Below are 19,936 nucleotides of genomic sequence, written 5' to 3'. Positions count from 1 at the left end.
CGGTTGCTATAAGAAGCCCGCACGATTTGCGCATGCATTTCTGTCCTGTGGCCTTCCCTTGAGCGTCCACGAGAAGGTAAACGTCATGTCCTACCCAATTATCTCCCCTGCGCACTACAGCTTCAAGCAGATGGGTCTCATTGCGACCGCACGCAGCGAGCCGGGCATTCATATTGTCTACCAGGTAAACCCATAGACGTGTACTTACACACATAACGCGGACAGGATGACAGAGGACGGTGTGGAACAGAACTACTATAGAATGCATTTTCGGGTTGTGCCATGCCATAGGCGTGTGTATGCCATAGCTTACTGTACACCGTAATTATGCCATGTCATTGCGCTGACGGCGGCCTCGGTGATGCAGTCGGTAGCGTGTCCGTCTACTGATCTCAAGATCGCGGGTTTGAACCCGGCCGAGGACGGTGGTGAACTTGGTGGAACGGTACAAGGTGCTTTGACACGACGTCTTCCGCGAGGGACGGTAGATGTGACGTGTCGAGCTCTCGGCGTACGTAAAAGGACCCTCAGGTGGACAAAATGAATGCACAGACATCGCCACAGGGCGTCGCGCGTGATCAAAGTTGTCCTGCGACGTAAAGCGCCGAATTATGATTCTTGCATTGCGCTGACCTTAAATGTAGTAATGCGAGATGTGTCAGTCAGGATGCGTCCAATTAGCTGCGGTTTGCAGACAGTGTCTGCGTTTCGCGCTATACAGTGTACCAAGCTTCCACAACTGTAATTTGTTAGTAAAAGCGAAAAAGTGAACTTCACGTAACGAAAAGATGAACTTGCCGGGTTTGAAGCCGCGATCTTGAGGCGGACACGGTACCGAATGAGCCACCGAGGCCAGCGTCATGCGTCATGTTCAACCTGTAGAGCAACAACCATACTGTGAGAACAAAACTCTCATTCAGAATGATATCAATGAATGGCGCAATGGTTGACACACAGCCTGTTACGCCGACGACACCAAGATGGAGAAGACCTACTTAGTGCATTGTCTCCCTGCTCCTTGGCACGTATACATAAAAAGTCAGCAGAAAAACAATTTTTAAACTGCGTGCGTCACTCACAACTGAAGTGTATTGTAGGAAAATAAGGCATAAAAACACAAGTACCCCGATTAGTCCGGTATCAGGCGACACCTGCCGAGATACCGGACTTAATACATGCGGAGCGGGGCACCGCTCCCAGTAGATAATAAGGCGCGTAAATTAGCTGTTATTAGGAAGGCAATTTCTTTATCAGACAGTGCGACACATGGTTAGCTAGCACATTTGCCTTCTCCCGCTGAAAGTAGGACTTAAAAACACACTAAGACAACGCCTTCACACTGGAGCAGTTCGCGGATTGGGCTTTATGCGCGATACTCCGGCGCTACAGAGATCGGATCTCGGGTGTATGTCGACGCCAAAGAGATTCTCGCACAATCACACATTATACCATCTTTAAAACCGAAGTGTTTTTGTTTTTTATCGTTCCAGAATGGATTTAAGCACCACCACAAAGCCGATACGGGCGAAGTGGTCATCCCGAAAGGGATGTCAAAGTCAGTGAAGTTTACGCACGTCTTTTATTTTCCCGACGACTCAACAAGGTAAGTGAAATAACTTACTAAAACCGTGTTTTGTCTTCAGTAAACCTTTTTCCGGTTGAGAGGTAAGGGTTGTCCGTGTTTCCCTCTTGTACTCGGCTACGTATACGTCATGGATTGACTTGTTCACCTCGTGCGTGGGGAACCACTTCCCTCCATAAATAGAAACACCGCCTATGCTCCTCCAACATTCCCTGCCAGAATGTTTCCCGGCCCTCTACTTTCGAACGACAAAAGCGCGCCATTATACACAGTAAATATGTTTGCACCCTTTAGGGTGTAAAAGCGGTGTAATTTGCGGATAACACCCCACTTTTTTTTCAGTTACACCCTTCGCTACACCCTTGTCAAGCTACAAGGGTGTTACATGCTGCAAGGGTGGTCAAGCCACACCATTGCTATAGCCTCCTTCTCGAGGTATATACCTCGAGAAGGAGGCTATAGCAATGGTGCCCACAAGGAGTGTCTCATTTTCTGCGAACGAAAATGGGTCACCATTGGAGCCACTAAATAAGCTTTGCTTCAGAGTACCGACACTGAGGGCCAAGGGAGAGCAGGAGCGCCATATTGTTTCCGCACCGCACCGGTATCATCCCCATTTAAGGATCAAATACGACTAACATAATCCTCCCTGTGGAACAGGGTAGTGTCACTAAATAAGCTACGCTTCAGAGTATCGATACTGAGTTCCAAGGACGAGCATGCGCCATCTTGTTTCCGCGCCATGCTACACACGCGCATGCGCACGATGCCATCTATCGTGAGGTAGTGAAATGTTCCTTTCGTTTACAAGCAACAGTTGACGGCCTTGAGCTCACCTCGACATCTTCGGGACGCTCTGGTGGACAATACATGGATTATCGCACAGCAATCATACATATGCTTCGCTATCCCACAGCTCGAGCATTACGTTAGCCGTCTTTGATCGTCAATTGGGGATGGTACCGGTGTGGTGCGGAAACAAGATGGCGCTCCTGCTCTCCGTTGGACCTCAGTGTCGATACTCTGAAGGGAAGCTCACTTAGTGACTCTAGGACAGGGAAGCGTGTATGATTGTTGCGTGATAACCCATGTATTGTCATTGATTGATGTAAAGGTGAACTAAAGCCCGTCAACTGCTGCTTGCAAACGAAAGGAGCATTTCACCCGCGTACGAGAGATGGCATCGTGCGCAGCGCGCGTGCGCGTGGGTAACCCGGCGGGGACACAAGACGGCGCATGCTCTTGGAACTCAGTGTCCATACTCTGAGGCGTAGCTTATTTAGTGACTCTTGTCGGCATGCATTTCAAGAACTACAAAGTATTAAAATGCGACGAACGTTACCCGTTTCCACGGGATAACGGTTCCTCTGAAAGCTCCCCTTGGTCCCCTGCGTCGTTCGCCACGAGACACGCACAGTAAACATCCAAGATAACACAAAAAAAAAAGAAAGAAGAGAGAAAGCAATTGAAATTAAAACACCGCCCTATTCACACACATATATTCATCGTACTGGAACAGTGTACGCTGATGAACGTCTTTTTTAGGTCAAGCTATGCATGCCCCTACTCGCCGCAAAACCGTTGTGCTTTTTTTTTTTCAGCTTGCCGAATGTGGTTGACAGATTTTGAATCAATGCGTTTTGTGTTGGCAGGTATCGAACTGTGTGGAGTGTAATCGTCTATACGGTGACACTCTTAAGATTGGGTTTGACGCTTGCAGGAAAGAAACTAAGGAGGTGTCCTAAGCGCCTCTCCCAATGCAAGCGGGCCTGCTGACAATCGCGAGGCATTGTGGTTAGTTGCCCGCACACGTGACGGCAACACGTCATCAAGCATGGCGCCCTTCATGTCCATGGCGTATCTTACCTGAATACCGCAGGGAAGCGAAACCAGAAGCGGCCGAATAGTACCCCTGTCACACGGACACTTTCGATCCGCATTGAGCCAATGCTCATCGAGCTCAATGGGGATCCGGCGCTGCTACACGGACACGATCGAGTCGGATCGAACGCCGATCCTGCTCAACCCGATCCAGTTTGTTAAACGGGACAGAGATTCGCAAGACGGCTCGAAGACCGTCCTTGTCATACTCGATGTCAGTGAATTCCTTGCAGTCAACAAGGACATTACATTAATTTGCAAATATTTCTATACAAGCCCCTGGAATTTCACGGTGACGGTTTTAATCTAGGTATGACGTGCGATTGCGTTTGCTAATTTGTTTAATCTCGACACCGCGCCCCCCGTAAAGGCCTAGTAAACACCACAATGCGGTAGCGGATGTAGTATATTGTCGACTTTTTAGGAACATATTTGTTAATCCCAGGGTACTGCCCGGGGGCGTTTAGCGCCGCCCGTCGACAAGCCTACCTTTCAACACGCATCGAGTTGGATCATGCAGCAGCATCGCGCACCGAACGCTCTTGAGAAACTCGATGCGGATCGGATTCAATCCGCATTGAACGTGCCGTGGGGCAGGGGTATAAAACTTGCTTCCGCTTTCATAACGTCTTTGGAGCTAGAAATTATCGTGCTCGTTGAAACAGAAAAAAAATAGATGATCTCAGTGTGGAAGCAATGGATCACTAAATTGCGTCATCGTCACATTGCTTTGCTTCTCTTCTGTTCTGCCGAACTTTCGCTGCGATTTATTACGCGGCAAATGTTGAAATGCGTCATACCGCTCAAAGAGTTGTGCAAACGGGGTTCTTCGAAGTTGAGAGGTTTTCCAAAAAATGAGGTTTGCTGAACTTCGAAGCCTCCACGCCGACCGCCATAACAGAAACAAGTGCGGATCACGTGACCCGGGAACTATAGATGGGCGTGGCATTGCCAGGAGCGATCGCTAGAGGAGTCGCACGGCATTCTTGTTTATAGCCCTCTCCTTAATTTTCTTTTTTTTTTTTGTTACCTCTATGGTTTGACGTCAGCGGCTCCGAGTCCTTGAAGACCTCAACTTCGCGGGAAGAAAACCTTCGTTATTTGGCAAACAGTCTGATTATGTGTCAAAGGTTACGTCGTTGTGTTCCCTTTTCCCAGTTTGGTCCCAATTAGGAACTCAATAACTGGTCTCTTCTGCCGCTGTTGATAGCGTACTGACATCGTGCAGTGGCAGCGCTTCCCCGTGCGGATTTAACTGCGTCTGCCGAAAGGTGTTTCATGTAGTCGGTGGCCCACGTGATGTCTTTCAGGTGTTCTTGTGTGTCAACATGTAAGGAATGCAAAAAATTAACATCTGGAGATAGATTGACTCGGGTTCGGCCTCTTGAGCAATCGTGCGGCTACGTGATTTCGGGCGCGATCAGACAGGGTGGTCCGGTCGACTTCTCAGATTTTTTTTTTTTTGTTCCAAGATATTGAAGCCTACTGCTTAGGAGGTAGAGCAAAACGTTATGTGTACCTACGCTTTGGCGCCTGATTGGATGCTACAATTCTTCAGATGACGTAACAATGGATAGAGGTACCCGGATGGCGGTACGTCTACTCGCCCGTACCCGCAAAAAAAGTTTGGTTTTGTGCTAACGCTGCACACGTTATGAAGGATAAGTAGTGAACAATAAATTGTAAATAGAATTACGAAGCGCAGAAGAACATTATTAGATCCACTACACCCGTAACTGAATACCTGCAGATAGGAGTTCTTACCACCTTTAAGACTCCACGCAAGGTGGGCTTATCGACCTCGCTCTACAACTTCACAATTCGCGTAGTCCCGGTCTAAGACGACCAACTAAAAAGCTAGGTAATTAATTGCGCCTAGTCAACTAATTCGCTCGACTCCGCACAATATTCTGCAGTTTTCATGCACGTATAACGCACGGTGTTTTTCTGGTACTCGAACTTCATACATCGACAAGTGACTAAGGTCCCATTTGACCCCATTTGGCGGGATATGCGTATTAGGCGAAGAAGAGGAAATGGGAAGGTCAGCCACTGGCAGCAAATTGATCCCGGTTGAGTCCAGTACGCAATTAGACGTCAACTACAACTTCAGCACATTGACAGTGAATTGAGTTTTACTGAATCCAATTCATGTCCGATTGTGTCAAGTCGAAGCCCATTTATTCCTATTGCAACCAATGCAAAAAACAATTTCTTACAATCAGAACTTTTAACTGGGTTACCATGTCTCTCCTGATGTCACTGTATGATTGTTACGAGAGTTTCACGCCCCCGAGAAGTGCCTGGCACCGTGTCATATTATACCTTTTATTTCAGCAAAGAGTACCGCATGTATTATAAGGACACAGTGTCGAAAAGTCGTATGGCTTACATAGTCGACGGCCCCGTTGTCAAGAGAAGTTTAGGAGTCTACGAGCACGTGACAAACTATAGCGACGAATACATCAACCTTGACTACAGCAACCTCAAACAGGAAGACTTTAAGCACGGAGTCTCTGTAATCCAGATGGATGCCAACGAGAAAAATGAGTTTATGGTAAGCGTGTTCCTCCCATCTACATAAAAAATGGAACCACATACTAGTTTTGTCACCTACTACCACACTTTACGAAAGGAACAGGACGTGCTTTCAAAATTTTGGAGTCTCCTCTCGCGTCTTCTCTCGAACACATCAGGATGTCTTGCTAGAACGTTTTCAGTCTCCAATCCGCAGCCTCAATAATTCCTATACAGGAGAAGAGATATGCTGTGCCCAGAAGCTGCGCCGTCCTTAAAGAGTCCATCCCGGTTCTTCTCTGATGGTTAGATGCAGTGTGAAGCGCTTGAACCTGAACTGACTGGCGCTTTTTCCTTGAACCGGATACCTCGGGCTTCACTCTCGGCCACATATGCAAATATACTCCCCTTTTTTTTATAGTTTCGGAGAGTTCCTTTTCCAAGTTCGGCAGAAAGTCCCTTCGCTAATTTTAGAACGTCGCTCGTCTCTCTAGCCCAAACTGGAAAGTCTCTGCTTCAGAATCTCCACTTTTTTTTCAAATTTTTTTTAATGAGTAAAACATCCATTTGGGGTTCTTGGTACACTTCCGTGAGGATAAAAGCGCAAAAAGGAGACAAACGCAGACGACACAGCATAGAGCACGGCTTTCAACAATTTAATGGACTGTCAACCCATCTTCATTTATACAGCAGGAATTCCCTTTCCCTCTCTCTGTGATATTGTGATACTCTCTGTGCTAACACACGTGTCCTCACCTTTACCAATCAGCAGGGCTTCCCAAATCTCTCTCTCTCTTTACTTTTTGTATTTCACAATATCGGAGAGGGAAAGGGAATTCCTGCTGCATAAATGAAGATGGGTTGACCAGAGAGAGAACTGATGTTCTGAGGGTGGAACAACATAGAAAGCGCAAACACATACAAAGCCTCAAATTGCCTAAGAAATGAACGATGAAAGATGAAAGTCACTGAAAAGGTTATCTTTCATCTTTCACAGTCCAGTGAATTGTTGAAAGTCGTGCTCTAGGTTATGTCGTCTGTGTTTGTCTCCTTTCAGCGCTTTTATCGTTTGGAAATGAACTGCTACAACGTTCTGCTTGCAACCCGTAACGAGGCTGGAGACCAATAAGATGTCTGCCCCGTACGCACCAATGAGATTGGGCACCTCTTGCCGTCCCGTTCCGTGACGCCATGGAACATCCGCTGAGTCTGTTGCCCTCCCTATTGATTCGTTCTTCGTGTTTCGTAACGCTTGCTCACTGTAGCTCAAGTGCCACAGTGCTTGGAAATGTTATCCACTACCGTGCTAGGTGCAGAGGTCGGCACTCATGCTCACCTTCTACTCAGCTCATCGTTTGCTCGCTCCTGCTCAGCTGATTCTCCACACTGAGCATGAATGAGCATGCTGATGAGAGGGATCTTTGTCGAGCATCCCACACTCTTAAAAAAAGCGTGTACTTTAACTCATTTTTTGCCACATATATAACACCCTTTTGGAGAGTACAACTACTCTCGAAAGGGTGTCTCCTCACTCCCTCATGGGAGTAGCATAACACATTTTTCCCTACTGGAGAGTAATATTACTCTCCGGCTGGGAGACGGTGTTATGCTACTCCCTTGAAGGACTGAGGAGACACCATTTTGAGAGTAATTGTACTCCTCAAAAGGGTGTTATATATGTGGCGAGGAAAGGAGTTAAAGTACACCCTTCTTTTGAAGAGTGCACGCTTTGACCACAAGACCGCCCTTCGCCCACTATCTTCTGGCCACCATTGCAGCGGTTCAGGACACAAAGAAGGACTTAAGGTGCTATCAGGGTTAGTGTCACTGAATAGCTTCGCTTAAAGTATTGCATTCCTTTTCCCCGGCTCTATGCAGAGAAGCCGTCTGGCTACAGTAGTCAGAAAAGCTAGTGTATCTAGCAGTGCCTATCTAGCAAAACAATTGCTAGATACGCTAGCTAGCGTATTTAGCATCCACAAACAAGACCGCCCCCGTCCCCGCCCCATCCCGCTCTTGCGAATGTTAATTAGGGCTCAACCACGTGAGCGCCAGCCCACAGATACCGACCTCACTGTATCGTCTGAGGATTAACCACGTGGGCACCAGCCCACTTTCACGACTCCATCTGGTAAGCCATCCCTGCAACATGCCTTTCTTAATATTATAATTAGGTGCACGCCCTACTGTGTTGGAGTAAACCACGTCAGAGTGATACCGACCTCACTGTGTCATCTGAGGAATTAACCACGTGGGCACCAGCCCCCATATCGTAAGCCAGCCTCCAGCAAGTCCCTCGCACGCGCAACACGCACTTCTTATTATAATTACGTTGCATGCACACCTACTATGTAATTAACTAAGACTGGGCACGCGCCTCAGTCTTATAAAAACGGTGCATGCAAACGGAGATTAGTCAGAACACTAAAAAATGGTAGACCAGTTCTACATCAATTTACTCTCAAACGCGGTTGAACCAGCCCACGAAGCTGTCGTTATACCCTTCTTAATAAGTTTACCTCCACCCTCTCGCAGATTTTAAACCTGACCAGTTGTGGCTGACCACGTGGGGGCACCAACCCCTTTGCTTGCCTGTAGGATGCACTCACTGAATGTCATCTTAATTGTGTAGTTCCATCAGAATGATATACCTCTTGTTTTAAACAAACTACGTTAACAATGAATAATTAGCTTAGTTATGAAATCAGAAATGTGCCATAACCGTTCATCCATCTAAGGATCTTAGTAAAAAAGAAATAATAATAAGATTACGAAGATTAATTTTTTATGGATAGTTGCACAATTCTTACTCGATCCTGCAAAAGCGTATACGAAGAGGGGAGTCAAGTCCTGTAGATCTCATAAACAAAATACAGAGGAAGCGTGGACCTCCACGCGAAAGCTTGTACAAACTAAACTTAAACAAAAATCTTCAGTGTCGGCTTCTGTATTTTGTTTATTGGATGCCTGCAAGGATAAAACAATAGCTCGATTCATACATGGCACAACATTGTTCAAATATTTTTTTTCTTATTACGTTTTAAAGTCGACAAGTAGGACACCTCGCTATCGTCTGCCTAATGGAAATGGTTGATGAGCCAATCGACTCCTTCCGAAGTGCGAAGAGACAGTATATACTTAAACTTCAGAGCGCTAAGAGCGTAACCGAAAAAAAGAAAAAAAAAAGGCCTGCAGCTCTGATCTTCGACAACCGATCGAAAAAAGAAAAAAAATGCACCGGCCGCCGCCACAACATCATTGCGAATTGCAAGGATATGGCATAGCTAGTATTGAGAAGTGATTATGGACAGGGTGCTAAGGGCGTGTAACCGACAAAAGGCTTACCGCTTCGAAATTCGACATCCGACGCATCATGGGGGAACATCATGATATTCATTGTAGAGATTTCATTAAACATGCTTGGACTTGCAGTCGACCAGGCTACCTCTTCCCATTAATCCGTTTTGTGTACGACACGGATTAACTCTCGAGAAATGATAAGATCACTTTTTCCGTATTCCATTAAGATGTTGTTGTGTTAGCGACGCTTTGCATATTAGACGACGGGATGGCTGAAGGTCACGCTGTTTCCACTCAGACTGTGATATCTCTTCTGCTGATTTGCATGAGCACGCGAGCAAGTCGAATAAACGCTGGAAGATACACGATGTTATTGCAATAGCAAGCATTTGCATATAAGACAACTCGTTGGATAAAGGTCGTACCTTTTTACTCTAGCCGGTGTCGCCTTTGCAACTCGAAGACAGGAAAAATAATTACTATGCGATACATGTTGCGCCGCAGGAAAAAGAAGAAGAAAAAAGACGCAGTATACTAATGACAGCTACCTCCATGCTGACTGCTTTGATTTCTGAACAGAGCGAGCCAGCCCGGGTAAAGCCGTAATTACCTCTCAAGGATAAACGATAATCTCACTTTCCTCATCACGTCTTTGGGGCGAGACGGTCGACGCTGCACTCTCATAGGCAAACGAAGCGACTTCTATGTAAGACAGTTCGTCCGCAACGCTTTCCGGACTGAGCTGGAATGTCAAGTGAATGCCACTTGATTGTTTTCAGGTGGATTCACTTGACATTCCAGCTCAGGTTTTTCCGTGCGGGTGTTTGACTGGAAAAGCAGACTAAGGTGAGTACATGCTTTTTTCTTTTCTCTTGTTATAAGTTCTTCCCCTGTGAGCGTGCAAGGTCACAGCCATTTATGGAATGCATGTCCATGAAAGAAAAAAGAAAAGAGGTTCATTCCTTCCCACTGCCGACATGCAAATCTTTGTGATTTTTAAAGCACACCTTCTTAGATCGTCGCAGTAGATGAAATGAAAAATAAACGATTGCAAACAGTACAACATTATTTTTTTATTTACGACATTGCATTGCGTTGTATGTTTTGGAGAACATTGCTAATTTACAAGTCGGCTTCACCTAACTTCTACGTGCGTTGCGGGAAGTCAACGTTAGGAAATGCTCAGTCTTGCTGGATTGCTTGTTTCTTTGCATTTCAATTCAGCGGAACAGTGTTTTTTTTTAATTGTTTGACTTTGGTTCTTCATAAAACATATTTTCCAGTTCATCGTCTTTGTTGTAACTACTCCGACGAGGTTGAAGGGCCATCTCACATTTTGGGCTTGTAAGATCGACTTCTTCTAAGCATTTTTTAGCTTCTCTCTTTCATTTCATGTTCGGGTAACAACAGAACACTTCACCTGCACGTCAATGGCAAACAGGTCAGAAAGAAAGGAATGTGTCTACCTTCATTTGTGAGATGTAGCTAGTCTTCACCCAACTCCTACATGCATTGGGGGAAAGCCTACTTTAGGAAATGTTCAGTCTTGCTACTGCATGTTTCTTTGCATTTAAACTTAGCGAAACGGTGTTTTTTTTTATCGTTTGATTTTGGTTTGACATAAAACATATTTTCCAGTTCATCTTCCTTCTTTTGCTGTAACTACTCCGAGGAGGTTGAAGGGAAGAGTTTGAGATCTTCCTTGACAACAAGGCAAAAATGTGTGCTATACAATGGAGAAGAGGTGGAAAACTTTTTTTTTCAAGTTAATCCACTCGGGATTCCAGATGAAGATTTTTTTCTCCGTGAGAGTGTTTGACTGGAAAGACAGACTGTGGTCAGTACATGGATTTGCCCTCCTCTTTTGCAATACATATATATATATATATATAATGCTTTTCTATGAACATGCAAGTCATTTATGGAAATGCAAATATGAGGAACGACAAGGTTTCATGCCTCCCGCTGTCAGTGGCGACATGCAGGTCTTTGTGATTTAAGGAATGCTTTCCTAGTCCATCACAGGAAGTGAAAACGTTTGCAAACAGTTACATCTTTTTTTATTTAGATACAAGGACAGTGAGATCACAGCCCTTTTAGATAGTGAGATTCCATAGCCAGAGTGATGTCGACCAATTGTTCTGCCAAGAGAGTAAATGTTGCCTGGGCAGCGGCGAAGTTTTAACTCACGTTCTAAGCACAAACAGCATACATCTGAGCATTCGTTATCATAATAGGTCCTTGTAAGATTGGCTGTCTCTAAGCATTTTTGCAGCTGGCGTGTTTCATTTCGTGTTAGGGTAACACCAGAACGCTTCGGTTTACCGTTTTCACTCCAAATGCGTACCACAAGCAAGTCAGAAGGGCACCAATGTACATAAACATATTTTTCCAGTTCAGCTTCTTTGCTGCAATTGCCCTGATGAAGCTGAAGGGAAGAGGATGGAAGCTTCGTTAGCTCGATGATCACCACAACAAGCAAAAACGTGTGCCACACAACGGAGAAGAGAACACACAAACATCTATCCATGTCTGTTCACTCACAATGAAATGAGAGGGCTTAGTACAAATGTACATTTTTATTTCCCTGATACATGAGCGGTGATTATTTTTTTATGCTCCATTGTGCACCAATCGATGTTTGAAGAGGTCAAGTGTTAGCTTGCTGATGTAGCCTGTTAAGTAGTGCCAACCTTCAGACTCGGCTTGTTCCATGAAACATAGACTCTCGGCAGCAAGATGCATAGCGTCAACCTCGTCAGCATATGTCAAAATTTCGTCCACGTGACGTGACCATTCAGCAAGTAAGGCGAAAGGTGATTCCGAGGCAAACGTACAGGCGGTGTGAACTCTGGCATACATTGTTTTTGCAGTTTTCCAAGTAACCCTGTCAGGAGGTTGATCTGGCAGCGCTTGAAACAACACCATATCCGTCACAATTTTAAAAGCTTCCACGAGCGAAGTTTTGCCTACTTGTGTTAACCCACATTCCAATATCTCCTTGTAGGAGACGTGTTTGAGACGACACACAGGCTGCATCCGAAATTCGTGTGTGTAACCTCTTCTCCATCTGCCACACACACCTCTACCTAGCACAGGCTGCTCTTCATCTGCATCTGATGATGGCCACCATGCGCCATCAAGCCGAGGATCAACCTCAGGCCATGTTGTGTCATCGGCGGCTGACTTGTCTTGACTGGTCATTACAAACCAAGGCAATTTTCTGCGATCCACTTCTTGTCCAGACTGCCAGTGAACTGAACCAAGTACTGAAGCTTCCCATTTCTAACTCGTCGTTTTATGATCTTCTCTACTTTTGGAACCTCTCTCACTCGTACAATTTCACTCTCATAAAACCCACCAATGATGTCTTGATTTTTAAGATCACGTAATAGGTACGTTTTAGGATACCCTAACTTGATCGCTCTCACCATGAAGAGTTCTGACGTAAATGACCCTAAATAACGTTTTATTAGCTGATGTCTGTATTTTGCAATTCTCACTACATCTCCAACACTGTAGCGCGGCTTTTTTGGTGGTCCAACCGGGCTGGGGTACAGTCTCTCTCGGAAAATGTGCTCGTTTTCTTCCTTTACGTCCACTGGTCTGGCAGAAAGCGATCTGTGTACGCGATTGTTGTAAGCTTTCACTACTTGAGGTAAAATGTTCACATATCGCTTGTGACCCTGGAATGTGAAGATACGGTACAGTGTGGTCACAATTGTTCGCTGAGATCGCTCACAGATTGAGGCCTTCATAGGTAAATTTGTATGGATGAGCCGGATCCCCCTTGCTTTCAGAAACTGTTGTACCGCCTTGTTTGTAAATTCTGTTCCACGATCTGTGTGCAAAAGCTTGGGTGTCCCAATTCTTTTAAAGGCAAGTTTAAAAGCTCGAATAACCTCGGGAGATCGTTTATTACGAATAGGTACAATGGCAAGAAGCCGAGAGAAAGCATCTATACAAAAGAGCAAATAGCGAAAACCATCGTTTTCGCTATCGTTTCCCTTCTCTGTAATAGCTGCACTGCATCCTGCTACTGGTTATCGCAGGCGTAGGGCATCTTCATACAGACCATATATTTCTGAGTATGTTTTTCCGAAAACATTCCCGGTAGCTTTCCCAAAAGAGGTTGAAGCATTCGAAAAAAATAATGGTATCAGTATCAATGTGTACGCCTACGAAAGGTAAGACAAATCTCTGTACCCCATCAAGGTTGTCGATGACGAGCGTGAGAAACATGTGGATCTGTTGCTAATCGACTCTCATTTTCTGCTTATCACAAATTTTAATGGATTATTTCAACCTAGCGGATGGTTTCATTGCAAGAGGTGTATGATGGGCTTCTCATCAGACAGAATCCTCAGTGATCATTTAAAGATGTGTTTGCATCAGAAGGTTGCTAAGACAATTTACCCTAAGAAGGGAGAGACGGTAGCATTTGCCGGGGAACATCTCATGTCGGAAGTCCCTTTCTACTGTGTATATGATTTTGAAAGTGTTTTGTCACCTTGTTTGGAGGAAACAAACGTGTATGAGGATCACTGTCCTTCCTCATTTTGCCTTTTGGTTATACGTGCATCCGACTCACACGTGTTGCAAAAGCATCTTTTTCGTGGTCCTAATTGTGTCACAGTATTTATGGAGCTGCTGCGGAAATTGCATGACGAAATTTTAGGATGAATACATGCTTTTGCACCTCTAGAAATGACCGAAGAGAATGAGCGTCAACATACAGCAGCCACTCATTGTAATATCTGCAAAGAATCCTTTGCTAAAAGACAAAAAGTTTGAGACCATGACCATGTAAGCGGAGAATTTCGACAAACACTATGTCAGACGTGTAACCTGAAACTGAGGGTGCCACCCAAGATTCCAATCATTGCACATAATGCTAACTATGACATGAGTTTTCTCCTGTCTCATTTACATCTGCTTAAGAAGTCAGACATCAACGTGATTGCCACCAGCTGTCAAAAATTTAAAGCAATTGACATCGGCTCTTATCGATTCTTGGACAGTTTGAGTTTTCTGAACGCAAGCCTTGAAACACTGGTGAAAAATCTACGTGATAAAGGTGAATCCAACTTTCAATGCCTTCGCCAGTTTTTTCCAAATGAGGAACACTTTCAGCTGGTTGTTCGTAAGGGGGTCTTCTGTTATAACTTTGTCACCAGTTTTGAAGCCTATGATGAGCCTTCGCTACCACCTCGAGATAAGTTCTTTAACATTTTGAATGGAACCGAAGTAAGTGAACAAGACTACAACCACGCGCAGAATGTGTATGAAAAATTTCGGCTCAAGAGTCTTGGAGAGTATTCGGACTTATACCTTCTGACAGACACACTGCTTTTAGCAGATGTGTTTCAGAACTTTCGAAAGTGGACACTCGATGTGCACAAGATTGAACCGTTTCATTTTGGATCCCTTCCAGGATTAAGCATGTCTTGTGCACTAAAAATGAGTCAGGTAGAACTAGAACTAATTAACGACCCCGACGCGTACCTGCTCATCGAGAATGGCTTACGAGGAGGTGTCACACAGTGCTCCCTGAGAAAAGCAACTGCGAATGTGCCAGGAACAGAACAGTTTGATCCCGAAAAAGAAAAAAAAAAATTAACTACATTGATGTAAATGGCCTGTATGGAGCAGTCATGAGAGAACCATTGCCTTACGGAGGATTTGAGTGGCTCACTGAGGAGGAAATTGTTAACTTGGATATAGCTCAGATACGAGATGATGCCTCTGTGGGTTACTTTCTTGAGGTAGACCTAGTGTATGACCGAGCAACTCATGAACGCCACAGAGATCTTCCCATTGCCCCTGAAAAAATGTCCGTTCGTTATGAGCTATTGTCAGACTATCAGAAGGCGCTCATGAAGAAGTTCAATCTTCCGCAGAAAGCTACCAAAGCAAAACTGTTGCTAACATTATTTGATAAAGAGAGGTACTTTCTCCACTATCGCAATTTGCAACTGTATCTGCAATTGGGGTTGCGTCTCACTAAAGTTCACAGGGTTCTCAAGTTCAATCAAAAGCCGTTTCTGCGATCCTATGTCGACTTCAATCACGAACTTCGGAAGCGAGCTACAAATGCATTTGAGAAACAGCAATCAAAGCTAATGATTAATAATGTATATGGCAGGACATGTATGCAAGTCAGGAAATTCGTAAATTGTCGCCTCACAGTAACAGATGAGCAAGTGTTGAAGCTTCTACGTAAACCAAACTTGAAACAGTTCCGCCCTCTGAGCTCTCATGTCATCTTGTTCCAATTTAGTCAGTCTGTTCTTCGCATGAAGCAACCGCTGTACCTGGGCTTCACAATATTGGAATTGTCTAAGCTGAAGATGTTTGATTTTTATCATAACCATCTTCTCCGTGTAGCCCCTGATACACGACTGCTATACATGGACACTGATTCTTACATTGTGATGCTGAGTGACGATAAAGCACTCCACGAACTAGCTGACGAGCATCTAGACAACTCTGGATATGACCCTGATCATCCACTCTATTCGACAAAAAACAGGATGGTACTAGGAATGTTTAAAAATGAGCTTCCTCGTGATCACATTCTTGGCTTCTGTTGTCTGAAGCCAAAGCTGTACGCCCTCGATCTGTGCAGCAAAAAGCAGTACAATCGTGCTAAGGGTGTTAAACAATGTGAAGCACAAAAACTCCACTTCTCTATGTACACGAATGCTCTCGAGCAGGGCACAATGCATAAAGTTAAACAGAACCTCATTGTGCACAAGGACAATGTCAACAAAAGTGTGTCAGTGACAAAAATAGCCCTCAATCCACTGGATACGAAACGCTTCATTTGTGATGATGGAATTGACACGCTACCTTCTGGCTATGGTTGAATTTTTTAATGTGTACGGATTGGTCTCTCTAATGAAGCGATGGTGTTGGGGTGTGCACCGTCACGAGGTTTCATTACAGAGTTGGCATACGGGAGTAGGAGGGAACTCATCTGTTATCACCCCCGCAACAGATGTTGCCCTTCTATTCCTGGTCCCACAGAAAAAAATTGTAATAAAGGTGTTACATCCATATAGCTATGGTTTGTCATATATTAGAATGATGTCATGTTAGAACCATGAACTAAAGCTATTGCATTATTCCACATCTATGGTTGTCAGTGTGGGATTACTTACAACTGTGAGTTAGGAGCTAGAGGATATTTGTTAGCCACGAGTGATGACTAAGCTAAGACCTGGTCTGATGAATTTCATGTCTTCCTGAAGTAATGTGTAGCTCTTGATGTGAGTGAAACAGACAGTTTGCTTTCCCATATTGCTGCATGCATTTGCGATGAAAATAACAACTGACTTTGTCTGCAAGTCACTGTTTGTAAATAGACCGTCTCAGACGAATTTGATTATATGTGCGTGAAATAACCTGTTTTCTAAGAATTTGATTATAAGAGTATGTGATAACCAGTTTCTAATGGCATGTATGTAATCTATAACAACGTCTTTGTTTGCAAGTCAGTGTTTGCAAATAGCCTGTCTCAGATGAGAGTCACTGTTTGTAAATGATCCGTGTCAGAAAATTTTTTATTATACAGTCAAACTCATTTACAACGAAACTCAGGGGACAGCAAAAAAAATTCGCAGTAAAAGTATTTTCGTTAAAAAGGATGTCCATTATTGGACCTATAGGGCTCCAGCAGGACCGCAAAAAAATTTGCTGTAGTGGTATTTTCGTTAAAAAGGTGTTCGCTATAAAGGAGTTTGACTGTATGTGTATGAAATAACCAGTTTCTAATAGCATGTATGTAATCATCAACAATGTCTTTGTTTGCAAGTCACTTTTTGTAAATAGCCTATCTCAGATTAGATTTTTTTTTATCACCAATGATTCATTATATAGTGTGCAAATTAAGTTGACAAATAAAGCTCTTTTCAGGCAAACTGAAATTTTATTGAATGCTCATAGTACACTACAGCATGACATATCCTCTGTTTTTCTTGGGAAATTTTTTCGAACAAGTGATTCTATCAATCTGTCATTGTGTCTGAAGTTGGTTGGTGAAAACTTCTGAGTGCACTCTTGAAGAGAGAACCCACAGGCTAGGAGACTACCTACATACAAGCAGTACAGTCCGCATGTAGCAGATCCATATCCCTGAAGTCGTTTTGCATTGTAGTGAAAGGAAGATGTTGGGTGAATAAACTGGTAGATTTCTTTGCAAACTGGTCGTATGCCATAGCTGTCAAAATAAGAAATGCTGTTGTTCTTAGAGATGTAACATAAGGCCCAGTGCTCTCCAGGAGAGGATCTAGGAGCTGTGTTTACAACATGCAGCCCTGGTTCAGCTTTTTGACTTGCAATTTCATTGCATGCAAATGTTCCACGAAACAGTGGCCTTGCGCAGTGATTTCGAGCAAAGGCTGCATAAAATTCCCATTCCTCCATTTTTTTCTATACGAATTTGACTCGTCTGTCTTTGTTGATTTCTAGCACACGAGTTGTTTCTGAAACAAAGAGAACTGTAATAGCCTCTGTAAGATTTCCACCAAATGTTAGGGTGAGACAAACATTGGCTTGTACCACAGGACTCAGCGACTGCACTTCTACATCTGGAGTGAGATGGTAGTAGAGCATAAACGTTTCTTTCTCATATGCAGCCGGAGCTAGAGGTATGTCTTTCTGCTTCAGCTTGTGAAGCAAATTCATATATCCTTTAGAGTAGATCGATCGTTGAAAGTCAAAGTTATCTGTGTACTGTTGTCCACCAACATCAAGCACAGCTCTCTTAAGCTTGAAATTTTCAATTTTAAATGGATTCCTTTGTCTGTTACCCTGGTAGGCTTCACTTCTAACCATCAATACTGTCAGCTTTGAGGGAACTCGTTCACTGTAAAGGTCATCGAAAATCACTTGAGATTGATTTGGAGCAATTGTCCTGTACTTAATCTCTAATCCTCGAAGGAGGTATGATGCTGGAGTTGTCTGAAGTCTTCGTTCGATGCCGACGAGTACACTTGGAGAAACCTGCACACGTCGCAGGTACAACACAATTCGTGAAAACTCTATAGTGTGTTTTTCAGTCTCGCTGGCAGGTGCAAGAAGTCGAAAATCATCTGTGTTCTGACGAAGGACAACTCTTATGTCGACTCCATTGAGAAGAAACTTTTCCTGTTGACATATATCACTGAAGATAGGGGAATAAAGATCGCAGAGTGTCGAACCTTTGGTCCGTTTGTAGCGTGCAAAAATTCCTTTTGCCTCAACAGGAGCGGCAAAATTTTCAGATTCTCCCACTGGATCTGGTTCGTAGAGCATTGCAGAGAGGGTGTGAGTTTGAGTAACATTATTAGCATTTGTTATTATGTCCAAGTATGAACGATATGCATAATTTTCTAAGTTAGAAACCAGTGTCGAATTAAGGTAGACGTGGACATCATGAAAGAGCGAGGATGCAAATGCTTGCACAGGTATCACACTATCTGGTGTCACTGTACTGCCAACTGTACTTGATGCCGTATCTCCATTTTTCCGTACAATTTTGCATTGAATGCGTAGAAAACTAGACTGCAAGTCAAAGAATCCACCTCCGAGACCTGGAACATTATATTCGATTACACCACTTGCTGTAGGGGCAGAAACTGGAAAAAACTCCACATATTCTGACTTCTCCAAGGAAAAGTTTGTTGGAGGAAGAGAAAACAGTTCCAATTGGTTCGTGGTGCAGAGGCAGGAATTCTTATGTACTATTGCGATGGTAGACATTTTCTGTAGTAAAAAAATCGACCTTTCTTCGCTTCGTCAGAGATTTTACTGACCGACCCACCCTCTTACGTCTGCTTTTATTGTTGACAGATTGTTTTCTTTTGCTTCCTTTTCCTCTGAGCCTCTGAAGCAACTCGTCACGTGTTGAATGGATTGTACGACCAACTCCTTTCCTTAGAGCTTCTCTAAACGTTGATCCCTGCTTAACTTCTTCTGCTATGTGTCGTCCAGTGTCGAGGAGCTTTCGACTCACGTAGGGAGCTACCTTCTTTGTTAGTATAGGTATAAACTGCTGCACTAAATCAGAGAAATAACCAGATCTGACTTGATAAAGAGGAGCAGAATAATGTGGCAGTGGTTGATCACGTTTGCCCGTACCATAATGTGCTATGCAACAGGGTGCCTGTGTTATATACATTTTCGAAAATGCAGTGTCACTCCAACACGTCCTGAGCCGGCGATGAATGGAATGAAATCACCTATCTCGTTTGCCAGTTCGATTTGAATGGTGGTCAGTTCTTTTGCTATCACATATTTATAGTAAAGATTAGTGAAAGAATATGAAATCACTTCATTCCGACTCTGCACTCTCAAAGGGAGTAAACGGAGAAGAGGTGCCGTGATATCACCGACAGCTTCATTCTCGATGATGTCACTGTAAATAAAGATATAATTTTGTGCAGGAAAAAGACAGACATCCCGCTGGGCTACAGCAAAACTTGAGAAGGTTGTCCTTTTTCCGAATCCAAGCATCAGAGCCAAATATGGATGAAATGTGACATAACCCTCGCTACGACCTTCCAGCTGACAAACTCCATTGTATGGATTATAAAACAAAACACGTGCACTTTCTGGTAGCCCTAGCTTTGTTCGGTATGCATGATTTATTGCATCAACTAGGTCCTTTCCCGA

The 19,936-nt window shown here is 44.0% G+C and overlaps 2 protein-coding genes across 3 annotated transcripts in view; both read left to right on the top strand.

Annotated features, from left to right (window-relative positions):
- LOC135375914 (uncharacterized) overlaps positions 1-19,936 on the top strand; it is a 34,059-nt gene continuing 14,123 nt past the window's right edge. The window contains exons 1-3 of the mRNA XM_064608551.1: positions 1-184; positions 1,491-1,603; positions 5,801-6,020. Of these exons, the coding sequence (XP_064464621.1) occupies positions 86-184; positions 1,491-1,603; positions 5,801-6,020 (432 nt within the window). The 5' untranslated portion in view covers positions 1-85. The remainder of the gene's footprint in view (positions 185-1,490; positions 1,604-5,800; positions 6,021-19,936) is intronic.
- LOC135375909 (uncharacterized) lies at positions 8,175-17,265 on the top strand. Of its 2 annotated transcripts, XM_064608544.1 has the most exons (3): positions 8,175-10,126; positions 10,919-11,117; positions 12,288-17,265. In XM_064608544.1, the coding sequence occupies exon 3, from the start codon at positions 14,935-14,937 to the stop codon at positions 16,147-16,149; it is 1,215 nt and encodes a 404-aa protein (XP_064464614.1). In that variant the 5' UTR covers positions 8,175-10,126; positions 10,919-11,117; positions 12,288-14,934; the 3' UTR covers positions 16,150-17,265. The 2 variants fall into 2 exon arrangements, with proteins under 2 accessions (XP_064464614.1, XP_064464613.1); XM_064608543.1 differs by lacking the exons at positions 8,175-10,126; positions 10,919-11,117 and adding an exon at positions 11,126-12,096 and having other exon boundaries at positions 12,154-17,265.

Source organism: Ornithodoros turicata, unplaced genomic scaffold (genome assembly GCF_037126465.1).
Source record: "Ornithodoros turicata isolate Travis unplaced genomic scaffold, ASM3712646v1 ctg00000955.1, whole genome shotgun sequence".
Classification (NCBI taxonomy): domain Eukaryota; kingdom Metazoa; phylum Arthropoda; class Arachnida; order Ixodida; family Argasidae; genus Ornithodoros; species Ornithodoros turicata.
This window is presented reverse-complemented; position numbering and strand designations above follow the sequence as displayed.

Bases quoted from the DNA above. Each gene is read 5' to 3' on its own strand.
- LOC135375909 (XM_064608544.1), top strand. From the start codon at position 14,935: ATGAGAGAACCATTGCCTTACGGAGGATTTGAGTGGCTCACTGAGGAG.